General features: G+C 35.1%; 1 protein-coding gene across 1 annotated transcript; it reads left to right on the forward strand.

Annotated features, from left to right (window-relative positions):
- Nucleotides 1-12,203: 12,203 nt before the first annotated feature.
- On the forward strand, nucleotides 12,204-17,262 carry LOC108817333 (PH, RCC1 and FYVE domains-containing protein 1). The gene is made up of 9 exons (XM_018589992.2): nucleotides 12,204-12,708; nucleotides 12,924-13,010; nucleotides 13,095-13,184; nucleotides 13,283-13,369; nucleotides 13,446-13,565; nucleotides 13,637-15,730; nucleotides 15,818-15,964; nucleotides 16,430-16,878; nucleotides 16,976-17,262. Exons 1-9 carry the CDS (start codon nucleotides 12,652-12,654, stop codon nucleotides 17,106-17,108), a joined length of 3,264 nt encoding a protein of 1,087 aa, XP_018445494.1. The 5' UTR covers nucleotides 12,204-12,651; the 3' UTR covers nucleotides 17,109-17,262.
- The last annotated feature ends 447 nt before the right edge of the window (nucleotides 17,263-17,709 follow it).

Genomic DNA, 17,709 nt, shown 5'->3' on the forward strand with positions numbered 1-17,709 from the left:
AAGAATGCTATGGTTAAGTTATTCATATCGCTTATTTATTGCCATCGTATCTGCACATTACATAGCGTCAAAAAAAAATGCTATCGTAAAGGGGGTACCTATGATGGCTGCCGATGACATAGCATATGAGAAAACGCTATGAAAGGTCTACGATAGCGTTTATCGTGAGCTAACAATGTACATATTTCTTGTAGTGATATCAAAACTGTTAATAATATAGGGGTGGGCAAAAAAACCTAACCGAACCGAACCGAACCGACTAAACTGAAATTAAACCGAACCAAACCAAACCGTGCTCTTTATGTAATCCAATTGGTTCATGTTTTACTCAACCCGAACGGTTTGGTTTGGTTTGTGTTTAAACCGAACCAAACCGATAATTCAATATATATAGTAAAAAAAAAAATATATATATATATATATATATTAACATATTGTAAATTTTAGTTAAAGTTTCGTTTTTCATTTTTTCATAACTTCCATATCTTTAAAAAAAATTATAAATATGATTCAAATAATAATATTATATATAAAATCATGTAGCATTAGTTTTTATATTCTCACTCTATCGTTTATGAGTTGATTATTTTTTAATAAAAGTATAAAACTGATGTCTTCATATTTTATAACCAACCCGAAGTACACCGAACCAAACTAGACCATAATAATGTAAACCGAACTAAATCTAAACCAAACCGAACTGAACCGAACCAAAGTAAACCCAAACCGAAACCAAACCAAAGCTACTTGGTTTTAGTTGGTTTGAGTTTTATAAAACCCAAATTACCCAAACCAAACCGAACCCAAACCGAACCCGAAACTAAACCGAAATGCTCACCCCTAGTTAATATATATATATACATGTATGAAATTTGAACTTGAGTTAATTTATAGACACTGAATCTAAAGTTAACCGAATTTTCCATAAGATATAAGAGGAACACAAAATTATGACCGACACTATTCTAGAAAATGATAAAGATCAAAATATGAAAACTATGACTGTGGTAAATGTAACTATGCGTCCATTTACCAGGAAATGGAAATATTTTATTTCAATATAGTTTATAAAATATTTTATTTTCATTAAGCTTTAGTTAAAATAAATATTTTATATTCAGTAACATGCAAAATTCGAATTTTCTAAGTATGACACATCTATAATAGTGATATAAGCTGTTGTGATACTTGTACTTTATCAAAACATTTCTAGAGGATATCTGAAAAATATGCTAAAACCACTATATTTTAATTGGAATATTTGTATTTTTCTGATGCTAAATTTATTAATTCACAAAACATAATTAAAATAAGACTAAGATAGATTTTTAGAATATTTCTAATGAAGTAATAACTTAAGTTAATAACTATATTTTAGAGACAACTATTTGTTTCAAGTTTTCTCAATTTGTTTTTACAAGTTTTCTCTCCTATTTCTGGTAGTACTGCTATGTTTGATTTCATCAAGAACCCAAACTTATGTATTTAAAATATTTAATAAGCGTAGACATTATTTTGTCAGTTACATGTTAATCTCAAACTCATAATTATAAATCAAGGTTTGTTGTTTTTTACAAAAAAAAAGATTTGTTGTTTTTCTGTAACTAATAACTAGATTGTGCAAATATATTAGTTTTTTTTTGTGTCAAAGGGGGTTTCATATTGGACAAAAAAGATGATGAAGAAGAAACGCGTTATAGATAGGTGGCCAAGTTGAATGTCGAAGGAGCATTGAAGGGTTGGGTTTTTGCTTCACACGTTCATCAATACTATAACACACGTTACTTGTCATTACTCCGATTAATTTATAACCTTTAGGCTCTTATTCTAATTTCTAACTATTACTTAGACAACATTATGAAATCTAAAAGTTTTCAAAACTAATACAAGAAATATAACTGTTTATACTCAGAAATCAAAATTTAATAGCATTTGAAAAAAAAAAAAAAATATATATATATATATATATATATGGTTACTTTTTTTAGATTCTTACTTTTGGAATGATGTAAACCCTCGATGAGAAAAATATAACGTATATGCATTGTATAACTTTTATCAAAATAGGAATAATAACATTATCACGAAACCGGTGTTAAATAAAAGGTGGAGATAATCCAACTCGAGGCCAATTTTCATCTTGAAATAAGTTTAAAAAAAACTGTAGCCGAAGCTTGGTCAAACATTAGACAATAAAACATTTAGGATAATTATAATAGAATATAGTTGGGGTTGGTTTAAAAAAAATATATATATATATATATATAATTGGGGTTATTGATTTGATTTTTATCAAATGGGTAAGTAGCCAGCTGGATTAGGATTTAGACAAATCAACAATTTAACATTCTATATAGTATTTTCTCTAAAGTTGACGACTATTTTGGTTAGACGTCAAAAGTTATCTAACTAATTTTGACAATTTTGATGATGGGAGAAATTGACGTCAAACAAGCTTTAATATAATCACCGTCATTAGTAAATTGGTTGTAGTTTTAAGCTAATTTTTTTAGAACAAGGTTTAAGCTAAACTAGTTATGCTTTGTTATTCAAACGTGGTACTAGCTAATGTATACGTAAATACTCTAAAAACTATTTGTTTTTTTGGTCAAAAAACTATTTGGTTCTTTTGCTAGAAATACGTACATGCTCAACATCATATGCTACAATAGACTCCTTTAAATTTTTTTTTTTCTAATTGTCTTGTTTCTCTTGACTGGGCTTTTGAACTCCAACAATTTTCTTGTTTTTTCTTTCATTTTCAGTTGTAATTTGTGTTGTTTGTTGCAGCCGGCCCAAGCAACAAGACCTAACTATTTTTTTTTTTTTGTAACACAGACCTAACTATTAAAACAAGAATTATCTTCTTTTTTTGAGTAAACTACGTTCTGGTATTATTTAAGCTTTAAATTGTTAAGTTTAGAAATGACTCAATGACCAAAACCCAACAGATCTTTTGGTTTATGGAAAATAACTTTTGTTATTCAAAATATAACATCCATTGATCTTATAACTTATGCTTAGAAAATGTTCAAAAAAAAAAACTTGTGCTTACATTGTAATCCCACTGTCTCCAACTTTACGAAATATGTATAGCATAATCGGAAACCACATAACAATAATTCCAGAACTAACATAACATACTAAACGACATTCTATACGTATCAGCGAAGAAAGGATATTTTTAAGTTCGTTAAGAAATCAGTTAATTGAAAAATTTAACCGTTTTGCCGGTTAAACAAAAAATGCCTTATATGTGATTGATTGGCATGTCAAATGAAAAGTTGAATGACAGAATAACATTATAAGAGAGCTGTTTTTTTCGACTACGACTGTGGAGATAATTTCAAACATAAATTTGATGAATAATCATGTTTGTATATCAATGATCTTTCATTTACTCTAATCCTATATTTTAACCACCTACATTATAAGAAGATGTGGAAAACGATATCTCATTCATCACTATAGAGTTTTTAATGATACTGAGAGTGTCCTTACTACTAAATCTGCATGCTGGATGTTGAAATTTATTATAGAAATTTTATAACCACAAAAATTTAGTTTCATATACATATAAAAGATCTCAAAATCTTTTTTTTTTGGCTAAAAATTATTTACTAACAGAAAGGAATGCTTCTGAATACATTGAATCATACAGTTATGATCAGAACATGAATCTGAAAGCAATCACGTCTCTTTTTTTATACATAAAGTTATACACATTCAGTCAAGTAATGTAACAAGCAAATATTGCAGATTCAAACCACACAATGATTGTAATAAATAATCGATTAAAACTTATCTCAAATATCACAGTCGTGTCCGACTACAGCACCCCCTCCCCCCTAAAACACGTCTTCATATAATGGAGAGGAATACAAAGTCATACATATGGATTGAGAAAGAAAAGTAAAACAATTAATACTTATGATAGAAAGCAGAACAAATAATGTTTTATTGTTGCATCTGTGTATTAAATCTCTGATGCACTAGTAAAATGCCCATCACTCGTGGATCGGACGTAGTCCGGCCGAGTGCGGGTGTCGTGGGCGCAAAGAAGATAAACTCGCTATCAAGATTGACATTTTGGGGGTGCGGAGGGCGTAGACCCCCACGATACGGTATGCATTTTTGGTTTAGGAAAATTACTATTTTTATTGGGAAAATGAAATCGGGTTTTTTTTAAAAGCTGTATAAATGTGGGTCTAAGGGTTTGTAAGTTATTATCACATCATTAATAAAAAAACCCTAAACAAATATTTGCTTCAATATGTTTTGTTCTTTGTTCTTCTTCTAACCTAATTCGCTGTTCACAACATTTATTGATATCAAAAAGTTTATAACAAGAAACATGAGTTTGTTTTATTGCAAATACAGCCTTTTAAGTTTCTATGACCTCAGATTTTACACTCTCCACCATATTTGTTCCTCTTGACTCATGTTGCTTCAACTATACAAATCATCCTAACAAATGATGTAACGTTCAGTTTCATTGATATCCTACCTGAAAGAGGATGTCTCTTCTCGCTTAAAACTAGCAGACGCAGAGAGAATAAATTACCATTTGGTTGATGTAATGAAATGTCCACTAATGAATTCACCTCCTTTCTCATTCTCCTGGCCTTGAACCTGCTTTCTTTTTGAAAACTGGAGCCGTAAGCACCTGGAATCAGGCTCGTTTTCATCCATGCCAGTGAAGTTTAACATGATATTTAGATAAATAGGGGACAGAGTTTATGGTTTATGGCATAGTTTGACGGCGTTGTGATTGAGGTGTAGGGTTGCGCTTATGGAAACTGAACTCAATATTTCACAATGTGTATTACAATCTAACAGGAAATATTGAAAAAATGAAAACATAGTTAGAATACGTCAAATAAGAGACTTGATAAGCTTATTATTACCTTGTAAGGCGCTTAGAGTGTCATGAAAGAGGATATGAGCTACTTCCCTTCTTGAGCAATTAGAAAGAAGCCCTTCAACGTATAGAGTGTTGGGTGCATCTGGAGGAGGTATAGGGAATGATTCGCAGTTACGCCTATCAACTTATTGTCTAACAATCCCTACCATTTAGACCGTGAAGTCCACCACGTCTCATCATAAACTCATCATCTCATCCATGGCAACACCATTAGGAGGACCTGCTTCTCATGATGGCATAGAAGGTGTTTGCTTCAAAAAGAAAACATAGTCAGGCAATAAAAAAAGAAAAATGCAGAATGAATCAGTCTAAGAAAAGTATAACGCTTTGGAAGTATCAATCATAAGCTGAACCAATAGTTCTAGTATCTGGAAAATTGATAGCATGCTCACGCGGGAAATTAACCATCGTGCATCTCATGGCCTGAAGACATTGGAGATGGTAGAGCTTCGACTTGTTAAAGGCCTAAACTCACAAATCCATCAGCACTAGGGTTTTAAGATGCTAGAGACTGTACAACTAGTTGTAGTTGTACTATTCACATGTGTTCCTTGTTTCCAGTGCCGTCCCAAATTTTTATGTGGCTTAAAGCCTATTAAAATATGTGGCCCGTATAAATAAAATTGCCAATAAAAAAAGTTTTGTGAAATGCCTTTGATGTTACTCGAACAGAGGACAAGAAACTCTATCATGTCTTTCCAAACCATTTAACCTACAAACACTTTTGTTCAGTGGAGCCCATATTTTATTTTTATATTTTTTGGTCTGAAGCCAATGCTTCATCAGCCTTAAGGAAGGGCCGGCTTGTTTCCTACGTATTGTCATCCCCCATTGTTTGACACCCACCAAAACCTTTTCTTACGTGCAATTTTTCATTTTACTTTAGGCATAAACGTAAAAAAACTTGTCACTGTTTATACATCATTTTCAATTAGATTTAACGAAAATTAGTGGATTGAACATCAAAGAAGCTATGTTTGTTCAAAATCAAAGTAATTCGAAGTTTTTCTTAAATTGCCTATTTTTCATCCGAGTTGGCCATCTCATGCTATTATGAATGGTTGTGTTAAATATAAATGTGGATGAACCCATAATAACATCAAACAAATCATGATGATGATTTTAAAAAAAAATTGTGAGTCCCACAAAAATATGGACTCAGTTCAAATGCATCATAGGAATGTTTTCAGGCCTGGCCACAAATATTTTTCACCGGAGTTAGACCATCACTATGCTATTGTCTATTGTGAATGGTGATGTTAAAGATAATGTGAATGGGCCCGCAATAACATCAAACAAAAATCATGATGATGTTTAAAAAAAAAAATCTGAGTCTCACAGAAATATAGGCTCCATTCAAATGCATCATAGAAATGTCTTCAGGCCTGGCACTTCTCCCATACCCGGTTTGTAACAGGCCGATAAATCATCGATTCCTAGGTCCATATACTAAAGTGTGATTTTTCGTGGGCCCATACGATCCTGATTTCAGTAAGGTTTGATTTCAAGGTGCTATATGATGAGTGAATATTGTGTAATTTAAAGTGAATCACGGATAGGTGACTTGTTCAGGCGTAAACGAGAAGATACTTTGAGGTTATCTTTGAGTATTTATGATTCTGTCAATGTTTACACAATGAGGAAACTGTACATAAGCTAATTAACAGTTTTTTTTCTAATCATATAAATATCATCTCATATGAACAAATATTGAGGTACGTATCACAATATATATAAGTTAACAAAATTTAAAACCACTAAAATCGGTTCCACGATAAAAAAAATGTGCAAGTAAACGAGATTTGATATTTAGACCGTTCAACAATATAATCTTGATTAACCGAAAGAGCCGGTACGAAAGAGAGACCCCAAAAAAAAGACAATACAAAAACAAAGCAAATAAAAAGTTGTTTCATTTGGCTACCCGAAAATCAAACTATTCCTCTTAAGAGAAAAGAGAGGCATGTTCAAAAACTGACCTCGAAGTCCAAACAAAGACGCTCACCTAAAACCATGATCTAGTCCGGAAACAGGGAATAACCAATGGAGCTTAGTAGCACTTATCTAATCAAACCAAAGTCATCACCGAAGCCGGCATGCTGAAAGATATGCAATATCCCACTCCGCAGTTTTATTACCTCCTCTTGCCATATACTATGAACAAGAAAATAAATAGTATCTATAAACAACAAAATGAAAACAAATATTATTAATACAAATATGACAAGTGTATAAAAACAAAGGAGTCATATTACAAGTGCATGACTATAAAGTAGGAAATGTGGAGATATCATAGGCGAAGAGAGGAGGGGCCCATGCACGACAACAACCAACAAAGTAAGTAGAGCTATCCATGTTTTCTTGGAGCTTTTCTTTTTTTGTTCACCAAAACTTTCATGTGTTCTCAAGCTTTTGCCTTATTCATCATTTTATTTTTTATTTCTCTAAAGTCCAATCATACAATCTAATGATCTATCAGGTCATCGCATTCCCTCCTCTCTATAGTTTTTTTTTTTGATTAACCAGATCGGAGGTTCGGGTCTTCGGCCCTAATCCCCCTACCTAGGTCCGGAGCTAGCATGCGTCTGTATCTGTTAAGGTTCTAGACACTCCTCCTACGGTGGATCGAACCCAGGAGCACAACACCACCAACGACTGCGCTTAAACCAACTGAGCTGCCACATCCGTGGTAGCCTCCTCTCTATAGTTTCCATGATTTTTCACCAAAAAACCTTATACTGATTTTTTTTTTTTTTGGTAAAACTGATTCTTAATATATATATATATATATACTTTATACTGATTCTTAATATATACTTTTCTTAAAATACAGATTATATTAGAAAGAATTACACTCTCGGTCACTTTCTCACAATATAATTACAACACAGGTACATTTGTGCTACTGAGGCAGTTTTGCACATCTTTTCATAACAAATGGCAGGTAAAATCTCCTTTCTATCCTTCATATGCCTTAACTAATACAAAAATAAATAATAATATGACAAATCATGTGGTCACAGTTACCAATCGATTAATGATATGCATATTATGTATTTATTAAATCTCCACCCTACATAAAAAGTTAATGTTTATTTGAATGGCCCAGATCACATTATCAAAATTTTCACAGATTGACTTCTTCTTCTCCCATTATTTCTCTCTTTTGAAACATGTCGATTTGAACAAATAAATTTCAGTTGTGGATTCAAAGATTGGTGGAAGAAGAGGACTCCATGAGCAACGACAGAGAGATATTACGGGCCACCGGACGTGTGACGACCAGAACCGGATTCACCAACGACGGAACCCAGACTTCCAGTCCGGCGGGATTGGCGTCGGAGAGCTCGATGAAAGTGATGGAGAGACAATCAGATGTTTCCTTCTTCCTCCAGCTGGTTCGAGCTCAATCGAAAACTCTGGTGACAATGAACGCTGCGGAGAGAACAACGAGGTGTGGCTTCTGGTGAAAACAGATCCGTCAAATATGAACCATGACCTTCACTTTGTCTCTTACTCATTTAAATACAGTCTCTGCCCACAAACTGAGCTTGAGAAGATGAAAGGACAAGAACTTGTTTTTTTCTTTCAGAGGGGTTTGAGCATGTGTTTTAATGGATATACATGTACGGTTAAGTGTTGTTTCCTTTTGGTTTCTGATTTATATTGTTGTATCTCAAACCGAAGAAAATGAATATGTGTAAGAGGTGTACAGATAGATAACGTCTAAGAGGTAGGTCATGTACAGTTTGATATCACTAACCATGTACATTTCAACAGTGAATGTGTCCAATGTACATTTCAACAATGAATATGTGTCCATCTGTGTACATTCATTTTAATGTTAGCAAATAACTAACTTTTTATTTTGTCTAATAAAAATTATGTCATTTTTATGCCATTGTGGTACAATTAGTTTAAATTTAAGTAACATCCATAGGTGTACACGAAAAAGATATTAGTAGTGTACATTAGAGAAATAGTGTACACTTTAGAGATAACTGTACACATGAACATCATGCAAAGTACACTATAAAGATAATATACGCATGTACAAATATATATACATATGTGCATGTACAAAGATATGATATGTACAAAGATATCATTTTAGTCATGACATTGGTGTACATGTGGCTACCATAAACTGTGGATACTATAAAACGGTGTACATGTGGATACGTACACATGGATAATCAGGTCTATGTGTACACGAGACACTAATTTTCTTCTGTAGATAAAGATCTCATTGTTTTTTCTTCTGTAGACACATCTATCTCATTGTGTAAATCTTATTTCAGTGGCTTCATAACTGCCAACGATCGGCTGAACAATCAAAGATTCATCTCCTCTGTTTCTGAGATGAATCTCCACCACGTTAATGCAACAAATGAATATGTCACTCAGCTTCTTCTCCACTGTCTCCAGCATCATCTTCACATCCAGCTTTCCTCTCAAGTTACCATGTATAACAAAACCATGATCAAAACCATCGACTCATGTTTAGTTTTTCAATCTGAATTTGACGAGAATCCTTTCAAATTAACAACAAAAAAAGCTGTGGAATTTATAGATGAGAACCTCACATGGCCAAAACTTATAGTTCTCAGAGAAAATACAGATCTATGTTTTTATCTCTTAGCAAAACCTTTTCCATAGCTAATGAATCAGCCAAAAAAAAATGCAGAAGCTTGGTTATGAAAAAATGACGAACCTTGGAAGATTCGAGACGAATGTAAAACGTCTTCTTATTTTTCTTGTCTTGTTTCAATCTGTTCATTAGTACTTTAGACTCTAACACATCTAGGCAACATCAAACCTTAGACTCTATATAAACGCTACCTTTTGTATAAATTATTAAAGCCTCAAGCTTCTTGCAGGAAAATGTTCTGATTTTTAGCTTAACACAGATCTGAGAAATTGAGAAAGAGAAAACAGAAAAATGTGTGAGAGAGAGAGAGAGACGCAAAATTCAAAATATTTCAACATCCATTTACACAACATAACTTTCCATAACTAGTAGAGAAAAGGAAAATAATAACTCAAATAATAATGCTAATTTACTTGGTTACAGCTAGGGGGTTATTGGTGTAATTAACCATCCAAAAAGTGTCTTAGTAGCTGTAAGTGATCTAGAGTAACAATAATATCTTAAAAGTGACCTAGAGTGTTAATAACTCATTATATTATAGCTCAAGATCTTAATTAGTATTTACACCCCTCTTTTCTGATATGAATAAAGTAAATAGTTTAATGAAATTTACACGTTTCAGTTAACTTTGACATCTGCACATTTTTATATGGACCAAAATATCATTCGTCTTATATAATGCATGTCATTGGTCTAGTCACAAAGATAGTAGAAGACAGTTTATATACGTATATATATAGTCCCGTTCAATGTACTCAATTTTCCCAACCAGAGAGAAAAATATTCGGACATTGATTTTTTAGTCCACATAATAAAATACTCAAATGCTGAATTATTAGTCTAAATGGCATGCATTTACTTTTCAACATACATAAGAAGATATTTTTTATATTGTGCGTATTATAGTATACATTTTCCATGGAAAATTGAAATACAACTTTATGTCTTGATCCTTGGGCATGGATCATACAATCCAAGGTTTCGATTTGTTTTTGCAATGTCGAGACGAGCTAGATCCTATGTAATTATGCATTGCTATCAAAAAACAAATCACATCCGAATTCGCTTTTAACCACTAAACTATTTACTTTGTCGGTTAATTTTTAAAGGATTACACAAATTAAAGAAATAGTTTAAATTAACACGTATTAAATTGATAATAAAAGGAAGAAAAAGTAGAAAAATGAAGATGTAAACTACTAAATTAGGATTCACATTTTAGACAAACACAAATGCTGCAGAAATATAATCAAAAGTATTTTTTTTTAATAAACTCAACACGGATTAGAGAATCGGTGTAGTTGACATTGTGGATTGTCTCGTTAGCTCTAAATTGATACCAATACAATGCACACCATTCCCAATACCGCAAAAAAAAAAAACTAACAAAACTTGTTGATAAATGTAATCAAAACATGCTTTATAAGATAAGACTAGATTTTGACCCGCGCTTTTGAAGCGCGGAATATTTTACGATGAAAAATTTCACTAATAATTTAACAAATATTTTGGTAATTTTTAAAGAGTGTGTATTTAAAATATTTTTTCATTTAAATCAGTATTTTTAAATTCAACCCGATTGTGATTATACCGGTTAATCCGGAGATCTGACAATTCAATTTATGTTTTTAAAAATATTCATATTAAAAAATCACTAAAACCTGAGACTAACCGATTGAACTGATGGATGACCGATATGTAATCTAATTGGATTTAAATTGTAATAATTTTCATAATTTGTAATCTTATAATCGAAATTTTAAAGTTCACTATTTTCAATTTATGAAATTATGACGTTTCTACAAAATTTTAAAGAGAAAATGATAGATATAAAATAATTAAGATTAATTATTGTATTATTTGGAAACATTAATGGTAGTATAAAAATATATTGTTTGAAAACATTGATAGTAGTATATAGAAATAAGTATATTGTTTGAAAACATTGATAGTAGTATAAAGAAATAAGTATATTGTTTGGAAACATGTATAGTAGTATAAAAAAGGACATTAGTGATTAAATGTATGTTTAACTATAAAATATAAAAGTGTATTTAATTTAAAACTTACAAAATAAATGTTAGGTCCAACAAAATGTTTCTGTTTTAATAAGATAGATTATAACTTGATTTACACGAATGTAATAAACGCCTCTTTTTTAATTTAATTTTTGTTTATTAGAGCATCTCCAACAACACTCCGTAATTTACTCTAAATTGAAAAATTGAGTTAAAAATAGAATGGAAAATGGAGTGATGACTAAAAAATAAAAACATGACTCCATTTATAAAGTAATGCTTTTATTTTTTAATCATCACTTCATTTTCAGCTCAATTTCATAATTTAGAGTAAATTATGAAGTGAGGTTGAATACTCCATTTTCAACTCAATTTCATAATTTAGGGTAAATTATGAAGTGGGGTTGAAGATACCCTTACCATCAGGGATTTCTCCTCTATATATACATATGTATATGTTTTCAAAAATTATAATTAAGAAAGGTTAAAATACAAAAAACAAAACAAAAGAAAAACAGAATAAAGCATTTAAAATTCCAAGAAAGGAAACAGTTTTCTCCTTTATTTATTAAAAAAAAATATGTTATATTAATGTTCGTATTTTAGTCTCTGTTCCTTTGTCATCGCTGTCTCTGACTTCCCTGTCTTCCTCCTCCTCCTTCCTTCCTTTTTGCTTTTCCGTCGTTTTTTCTCCGCCGGGTTCTCCTCTCTCACCACCACTCTCATCTCCAGTTAGGTCATCCTAAAGGTGATTGCTTTTCACAAGCTCACTAAAGCAGCAGCACTTGCCAAACTCTGAAGATCGTGTGTGTAGATTAAAGTTCAAGTCTTTACCATTTAGGAGAAGTTCTCGTTAGATCTGGGAAGTGTAATTAATCAGAAAAAGAGCAGTGCCCCATCTTAAAAAAGTTTGAAACTTTACGTTTGCAACCGGCTGGTTTTAATTGATGGTTTCGACGGCGGCGGCGGCAAGGACCTCCGGGGGTTTTGATTATAGATGACGAACGGTGAGGATCGAAGAGGGTGGTGGTGTGGTTCTGGTGATTGTTTCACATTGAATGGCAGATCTTGTGTCCTCCTACAACACTAATGCTTCTGACCACAACCTTGAACAAGTCCGTCCTCTCTCTCCCCTTCTCTCTTTGTCTTCACTTATGACTTCTATTTTTACCTGCTTTATTGTTGGTGGAACATGTCCTTAGATAAACTTGTGTATTGAATCTGGTTCTCTAGTGGACTGAACATTTAGTCTTATTGGAAACAAGCAGGACCTTGACAATGTAAGCTATACACAGGACTTGGTGTCCTTAACGCTGTTTCGTTTTGGCAGGCACTGAATGCATTGAAGAAGGGAACTCAACTTTTGAAATATGGTCGCAAAGGAAAGCCCAAGTTTTATCCTTTCAGACTATCTACTGTCAGTTGCTTTCTCCTCAACTACTCTCGTCTTCTTTGTGCTTCATCTGAGAAAACTATGCTCATTGTTGTTGGTTTTGTGCAGGATGAAAAATCTTTGATCTGGATATCAAGTAGCGGTGAAAAGCGACTTAAGCTAGCTTCTGTATCTAAAATTGTACCTGGGCAAAGAACTGTAAGAAGACATTCTTCATTTCTTTATATAAAAAAAAAGGATTCCTCTTGGCTTCCAAGCATAATATCTAATATAAACCATATCATCTTTTGCAATAGGCTGTTTTCCAGCGCTATCTTCGCCCGGAGAAAGATTACTTATCCTTCTCTCTCTTATACAACGGAAAAAAGAAGTCTCTCGACTTGGTTAGTCATTGCGAAACAGATACTTTCAGCAAGGCTTTTGTAATAACTCGAGGCATAACAGTTTGCTTCTTAATAGATTTGTAAGGACAAGGTTGAGGCTGAGGTTTGGATCGGAGGTCTTAAAACATTAATATCAGGTGGACTAGGCGGTCGTTCAAAGATTGATGGCTGGAGTGGCCGAAACATCTCAGTTGATGTAAGTATTCAGGAAAGCACTCTTTGTGTCTATGTTGTGGTGGACTCTTTGGTTGATATTGTATATTCCAGGCCAGCAGAGACTTGACATCTAGCAGTCAAAGCAGCAGTTCTGCCAGCGCTTCACAGGGTCACAGCTCTCCTGGGACTCCTTTTCATCACTTCGATCCAGTTGCTTCTCCTAAGAGTACTGAGCCTGAGGTTCCTTCACATGTTGTTGCATTGGACACCAAAAACATGCAGACAAAGGTATCTGGTTCAGATGGTTTCCGAGTCAGCGTCTCTAGTGCGCAGAGCAGCTCTAGTCACGGCTCTGGAGGAGATGACTCCGATGCTCTAGGAGACGTGTACATTTGGGGCGAGGTTATATGCGACAGTGTCGTCAAGGTTGGGATCGATAAGAACGCAAGTTATCTAACCACGAGAACGGATGTCCTTGTCCCGAAGCCATTAGAGTCAAACATTGTCTTAGACGTTCATCAGATTGCGTGTGGTGTAAGGCACGCTGCGTTTGTGACGAGGCAAGGTGAGGTTTTCACTTGGGGTGAAGAGTCTGGAGGAAGACTAGGTCACGGTATTGGCAAAGATGTTTTCCACCCTCGTCTTGTTGAATCTCTCGCAGCTACTACTACTTCATCTGTTGACTTCGTTTCCTGTGGAGAGTTCCACACATGCGCTGTTACTCTAACCGGAGAGCTCTATACTTGGGGTGACGGTACGCATAACGTTGGCCTTCTAGGGCACGGCTCTGATGTAAGCCACTGGATACCGAAGAGAATCGCTGGTCCTCTAGAAGGACTCCACGTGGCTTCTGTGACTTGTGGACCTTGGCATACCGCTTTGATAACATCGCACGGGAGGCTTTTCACTTTTGGAGATGGAACGTTTGGTGTGTTGGGACACGGTGACAAGGAATCGGTTCAGTATCCAAGAGAAGTCGAGTCTTTATCAGGTCTGAGAACTATCGCTGTTTCGTGCGGGGTTTGGCACACTGCTGCTGTTGTTGAGATCATTGTGACACAGTCAAACTCGAGCTCTGTGTCTTCTGGAAAGCTCTTCACTTGGGGTGATGGAGACAAGAACCGTCTCGGACACGGTGACAAGGACCCTCGTCTTAAACCAACGTGCGTCCCTGCGTTGATCGATTACAACTTCCACAAAATTGCGTGTGGACATAGTTTGACAGTTGGTTTGACAACGTCTGGACAAGTGTTCACCATGGGGAGTACGGTCTACGGCCAGCTCGGGAATGTACAGACAGACGGGAAGCTACCGTGTTTGGTTGAAGACAAGCTCGCAAGTGAGTTCGTTGAAGAGATCTCTTGCGGAGCGTATCACGTGGCTGCCTTAACTTCTAGAAACGAAGTGTACACGTGGGGTAAAGGAGCTAACGGGAGACTAGGCCATGGTGATCTAGAGGATCGAAAAGTGCCGACTCTCGTGGAAGCTTTGAGAGACAGACACGTCAAGTACGTTGCTTGCGGATCAAACTACACTGCGGCTATATGTCTGCACAAGTGGGTCTCAGGTGCCGAGCAGTCTCAGTGCTCAGCCTGTAGACTGGCTTTTGGTTTCACGAGGAAACGGCATAACTGCTACAACTGTGGACTCGTGCATTGTCATTCGTGCAGTTCCAAGAAAGCGTTTAGAGCTGCGTTGGCTCCGAGCGCGGGGAGACTGTACCGTGTGTGCGACTCTTGTTATGTTAAGCTCGGCAAAGTGTCTGAGATCAGCGAGACGACGAACAGGAGGAACAGTGTCGTGCCTCGTCTTTCCGGGGAGAACAAGGATAGATTGGATAAGTCTGAGATAAGGTTAGCTAAGTTTGGTGGATCGAATATGGACTTGATCAAGCAGTTGGATAGCAAAGCTGCTAAACAAGGAAAGAAGAGTGATAATTTTCGCAACTCTCAGCTGCCTTCTTTGTTGCAGCTGAAAGATGCGGTGCAGTCTAATAATGTAGGAAGGTCTACTCCAAAGCTAGGTCAGGCTCCTTCAGGTATTAGCTCCAGGTCGGTGTCACCTTTCTCTAGGAGGTCTAGTCCTCCACGCTCTGCCACTCCTATGCCTTCAACTTCGGGTATCTATTTCCCTGTTGGTGTGGCGGATAATATGAGGAAGACAAATGAGATGTTGAATCAGGAGATCATTAAATTAAGAACACAGGTATGCATAGGGGGACTCATGATTGGTTCTTATTCTGCATTGGTTCCATGTTCTTATTTGTTTCTTTTTTTTGGTCCTTGGATTTAGGTTGATAGTCTGACTCAAAAGTGTGAAGTCCAAGAAGTAGAGCTCAAGAAGTCGGTTAAGAAGACTCAGGAAGCCTTAGCATTGGCAGAGGAAGAATCTGCCAAGTCAAGAGCCGCAAAAGAAGCAATAAAGTCGCTCATAGCGCAGGTAGGTACAACCTGTTTTGATATATATATTCACTAGCCCTGCGTATTTGAACCAAACTGAAATTTTCGGTTTCGGTTCACCTTCGGTTTTGGGCTCGGTTTGGTTTTGAAAGCTTTTGAAAATATTTAGATTTTTCGGTTCGGTTTTGGTGAGTTTGGTTTTCAAAATAAATCCAAAATTAACCAAAAATAACTGACTAATAGAATTTAACCGAAAATATCCGAGTTTCTTAAAGAAAAACTTATACAGAAATCTAACTGAAAGCCAAAATATATAAAACCAAAGTTAACCAGAAACCAAACTGCACCAAACCAATTTTTTTGGTTTACTTCGATGGGATTGTGGTCAAACCGAACTAACCAAAACCGAAAATACATGACCCGAATATACCAAAACCCGAGCTTATTAATATACTTGTGAACTGCATTGAAGCTTTGATGTGTAATGAACTATAATCTTTGGCAGCTCAAGGATGTAGCTGAGAAGTTGCCTCCTGGTGAGAGCATAAAACTCGGATTAGACCAGAACGGTTTCCATTTCCCTGAAGAAAACGGTTTCCATTCATCAAGATCAGAGTCAATGACTTCCTCTGTATCTTCAGTTGCTCCTTTTGACTTCTCCTTTGCGAATGCATCTTGGTCCAATCTCCAATCACCAAAGCACACGCCTAGAGCAGGCGAAAGAAACAACAACAACGGTTATCCCTCAGACCCACGTCTTAGCAGCAGCGGGTCAGTAATCAGTGAGAGACACGAGCCTTTCCAGTTCCATAACAATGGTTCTAGCCAAACAGGAGCTGACAACAATACTAATGAGGTCGAAGCAGAGTGGATAGAACAGTATGAGCCTGGCGTGTATATAACCCTTGTTGCTCTCCATGATGGAACTAGAGATCTAAGAAGAGTCCGGTTCAGGTTAACATTTGCCTCCGTACTCTTTGAACTACACGTTACATGTTTTTTTACTAGTAAGTGTGAGTGATGATGCTAAATGTTTTGTTTTTGTTTGCAGTCGAAGAAGATTTGGAGAACACCAAGCTGAGACATGGTGGTCGGAGAATAGAGAAAAAGTGTATGAGAAATATAATGTGAGAGTGTCGGAGAAACAAACAGACAGAGATGGAGAAGAAGACGTTGCTCAGTAGTAGTTATAAAAATGTTTGTATGGCTTTGCCCCTTAAGTTTTTTAGTTTCTCTAGTTTCGTCCGGAAACTCTTACAATTATTCAACTTAACTCTTTTTCTCCGTCCTTTTAAATGTATGTGGTATATATAAAAGAGACCATCTGTTCTCGGATCACATTAGCAAGAAAAACAACAAAATTATATTAAGATTAGTCATTTAATTTAAAGTAAGTATTGAAGTCTTTATAACCCAAAGGTTTTCTTGCTTTTGACTTTTTGATGTTGAGATAATCTTGACTTTTGTGATTAACATACTAATGACAACCATTTGTCGGAATTACCTAATGGTGTGACTAATATAAGTCAAACATAGCAACAGCTCCCTCATTTTCTTCCCTCATTCCCTTAAAAGTGTCTTTTTAGAGTTTTTTTTTTTTTTATTTTTATTTTTTTTGGTCTAAATGTTAAAAAAGATGGTTTCACCTCTTTGCCGGGAAGAATTGAATCCGGGTGGCGGAAGTTACAGCCGTAACCCCTTTACCACTAGGCCAACTCAACATTGGTTAGAGTTTTATTTTTGTTTCAAAAAGTGTCAGCTTTGTGTTTTCAATACATAACTTGA

This window comes from Raphanus sativus, chromosome 7 (genome assembly GCF_000801105.2).
Source record: "Raphanus sativus cultivar WK10039 chromosome 7, ASM80110v3, whole genome shotgun sequence".
NCBI lineage: Eukaryota > Viridiplantae > Streptophyta > Magnoliopsida > Brassicales > Brassicaceae > Raphanus > Raphanus sativus.